At 59.8% G+C, this 3,413-nt stretch overlaps 2 protein-coding genes across 2 annotated transcripts; one reads left to right on the top strand and one right to left on the bottom strand.

Moving 5' to 3' along the window:
* On the bottom strand, positions 1-1,433 carry SF3B2 (splicing factor 3B subunit 2; the record flags this gene model as incomplete). Its single annotated transcript, XM_005852382.2, has 2 exons — positions 1,173-1,433; positions 1-1,079 (listed from the first exon to the last, which is right to left on the bottom strand). Coding segments are annotated over exons 1-2 (1,174 nt in total), but the record flags the coding sequence as incomplete, so codon positions are not given.
* A 550-nt stretch (positions 1,434-1,983) lies between these two features.
* Positions 1,984-3,413, top strand: NGA_0200220 (sorting nexin 1; the record flags this gene model as incomplete). The annotated part of the gene is made up of 2 exons (XM_005852381.2): positions 1,984-2,020; positions 2,196-3,413. Coding segments are annotated over 2 exons (1,255 nt in total), but the record flags the coding sequence as incomplete, so codon positions are not given.

The following is a 3,413-nucleotide window of genomic DNA, read 5'->3' as shown; positions in this document are numbered from 1 at the left end:
GCGCCCCCCCGTCGCCCCCTCCCAGCACTCCAAACACATCCCCGTACAAAGGCCTCCCGTACTCATCCACGGGCGGCTTCCCCCAACCTCCCGGGTGCATTCCGAAGCTCGCCCCTTCGGGCAAAGGAGCGTTCAAGCCCGGGATCCGCAGCGCAGGATAGGCGGGAGGGGGGCCGTACCGCTGCATGTTCATGAGCCAAGGAGGCGGGTAGAGGGGGGGGATGCCAAGTGCGTTGACCAGCTCCTCCGAGAGCACGCCTGGGGTGTGGTTCCGGGTGCGCGCCTCGAACTCCTTGCCTTCGTAGTAGAGCTCGCCGTGCGGCGTTAGGGGGGGCTTGGTCTGGTAGCGGAGAAAGGCGTCCTCAAGCACGGCGTAGTCGATGTCCATCCGCCCCATCTTCGGGTTCACACGTTCGCGCATTTTCTGGCGGGCCGTCTGCAGGCGCAGCTTCTCCTCCATCGCCTCCCGCTGCTTCTGGATCCCGGTAGCCTTGACGAAGTCGGGGAGCTCGAAGGGCGCCTTCTCGATGCCGCGCTTCCCCGTCAGGTACTTCCGCTTGTGGCACCAATGTCTGGGCACCGGCACCGAGTTGCGGTAGGCCTTCATCTGCACGAGGAGCTGCGGGTCCTGGGAGGTCACGTCGTGCGCCTCCACCACGTCGGGTCGGGCTACCAGCTGCTTGAGCTCCGCCACCGACAGTCGGTTCAGCTTCTTCCGTTGTTTTCTAGATAGACGCGACCCAGTTTTCTCCTCCTCCTCGTCCTCCTCCCCCCCCCGGCCCTCACCGCCTGAAACTTTCTCCCCCGCACCCTCTCCTCCCTCGTCAACCCCTTTTTCATCGTCCACGCTGGTGCCACAGAGCTCCTCCGCCGTGGAAAACTTCTTGAAGATCTCCCTGAATTCTTCCAGCGCCGGGTCATCACCCGCCAACTCGCTCTCCAGGTCGGCCGACACATATTGGATTTCGACGTCGGGCGCTGGCGCCGGGGGAGGAGCACCGGAGGCAGTGGGAACGCTGCCGTTGGTATGCCCCCCCCCGGACTCATGCGCCATTCTCTTGGCAGCCTTCTTCTTCTCTCTGAATGTCCGAGGAGGGGAGGAAAATATGCGTGTGAGAAGCGACGCGATCGTCCAGTGGGAGGGAAAGGGAATGACAGGCAGTTAGCATCACCTCCTTCTTTGATTTTTCGAGATCTTCCCCGCCGCCTTCCCGTTGATTTTGGCGGGACCATTTTCCAGCTTATGGTCATGCTCATTATCCGACATGCTGCCTGGGCCGCGAACACCTCAAAGACTTTTTCGTGCTTTGTTTCCTTCCTCGGCTCCCCGTGACGCGCCTGCTTTCCTGTTCAAGACAATCGCAACACTCCTCCCAAAAGGTACACTAGGCACGCCTATACTCTTCCAACTTAGATGAGAAGTTGCTTTGCCTTGTAAGTGAGAAGATGGGGAGGCGGGAATACGGGGAAAAGTCAGGGGTGCGATATCTCCATGGAAGAAGCAGGAGACGAGTGCTCGGGCTCAGGACCACGGGCTTGACAGAGGCGCCTAGCGGCTTCATGTGTCATCCACACTCGCAAATATGCCTTTCCAAGCTCTCTTTGACAATGGCAAGGTGGTATCCTCCCTCGACATCGACGACAAGGCCCCAAGGACGCAGGCGCGTGAAGCTGACGAAAGCCGCCTGTCGTGGTGATCGATCACCAGACTTCCCCTATCTCCCAGATCAGCGGTCCTCGACTCACGCAACCACTTTTCGTACAACTCTAGCTGACTGTGACCACCGACGACTCAAGTCATAAGATGAGGAGTTGGCAGGGTATCTCTTCTATCAACATGTACTCTCCTCTTTCTGGTGTGCGACATTGAGACCATCTTATCTTTCCCTATACTCCGTCTACCGCTACAACATGACTAGGTTCTCCCCATCCGGTGCCCTTTTCCTCATTGCCCCAGAAAACTAGACCGTTGACGCCGTGACAATGGCCAACAGTTCTCCTAATCCGACAGCAGCTTTGAGTAAGTTAATACAAGCGAGGTACATTTCTTCTCCGGCCCATGTAGGGTTTGCTCACTTGCTTTTCACTCGGGTATGGGGGGTTTCCCCTCACAACACGTATCTCCTATAAACGTAAATGTGAATCCTGCTCTACTTAGCAATTAATGTTGAGCCTTTCTTGTCAAAACGTTTCAGACGGTCTCCTTGTCTCCGTCGCGGACCCTCTGAAGCACAACGAAGGTGTGCAAGCCTGGATTGGCTATACCGTTGTCACTCAGGCTGACGACAGCCGTAGCGAGTTCCAAGCCCCCCGCACAAGTGTCCTCCGCCGCTACTCTGACTTCAACTGGTTGCATATGAAGTTGAGCCACTCCTTTCCTGGACGTATCCTCCCCCCTCTTCCTGAAAAGGCCATGGTCGGTCGCTTCGAAGCCCCCTTCGTGGAAGCGCGCCGCCGCGCCCTGGAGCGCTACTTGTTGCGCGTGGTGAAGCACCCTGAGTTGGGAAAAAGCAGTGACCTGGTCCTATTTTTGCAGGAAAATGAGGCCAAACTCGAGCACGCCAAGGCGGAATGGCGGCGTGAGCAGATGAGGCAACCCAAGGTGCTGCGCTTGGTCAAGCAAGCCTTCGCCCACATGGAGCACTCCCTCTCTAGTGCCTCCACCGGAAAGGTCGAGGTTCCCCGGAGCGATTCCGACGCCGTCCTGGACGACATTGCGACCTGCGTGCACGTCTTGGAGGTGCACTTCCACAGCGCCGCGCGCGAGGCCTCTACCTGGGTCCGGAGGGAGAAGGAGGCAGCCGACGGGTGCTTCCAGCTCGGCCTCGCGCTCACCCTGCTGGGCCAGAACGAGGCTGGAGGGTTGGGGGAAGTAATTAGGGGCACGGGGCATGCTTTGGACGCGGCGTCGGTGCTGGCAACCGGGGCTGTGGAAAGCTCTGGCTTGCTCTTGGAGGGGCCACTGGTGGAGTGGAGCCGGGGGCTGGGCTCCGCCAAACTCGCTTTGCTTCGACGCATGGAGGCTCGGAGAGCCTACCACGAGGCCTTGGTGGAGGTGGCGGTACGCGCGCAGGGCAAAGAGAAGTGGGTAGGTATGATTGGAAAGGAGGACAAGCTGCAGGCGGCCGAGGGGGCGTGGGGAAAGGCGGTGGCGGCGGCGGAGGCGAAGAATAAGGAGTTTGAGACCGTGTCGGGGAGGATTGTGCGGGATTGGGGGGCGTTTCGGGAGGAAAAGGCCGAGGAACTGCGAAAAGCGGCGGTGGCATTCCTGGAGGCGCAGGTGGGACGACACGAGAAGATGCGGACGGCCTGGGCGGGGGCCCTCTCGAAAGTTAAGGAGGTGGATCCCAAGCAGGGCCTGAATCAGGAGGCCACGACAGGGGGAGGGGAGAAGGGGGGGGCGAGATCGGAAG

Source organism: Nannochloropsis gaditana, assembly GCF_000240725.1.
Source record: "Nannochloropsis gaditana CCMP526 unplaced genomic scaffold scaffold1323, whole genome shotgun sequence".
NCBI classification, from domain to species: domain Eukaryota; class Eustigmatophyceae; order Eustigmatales; family Monodopsidaceae; genus Microchloropsis; species Microchloropsis gaditana.
The sequence above is the reverse complement of the archived record's forward strand: the minus strand, read 5'-3'. Positions and strand labels throughout refer to the sequence as shown.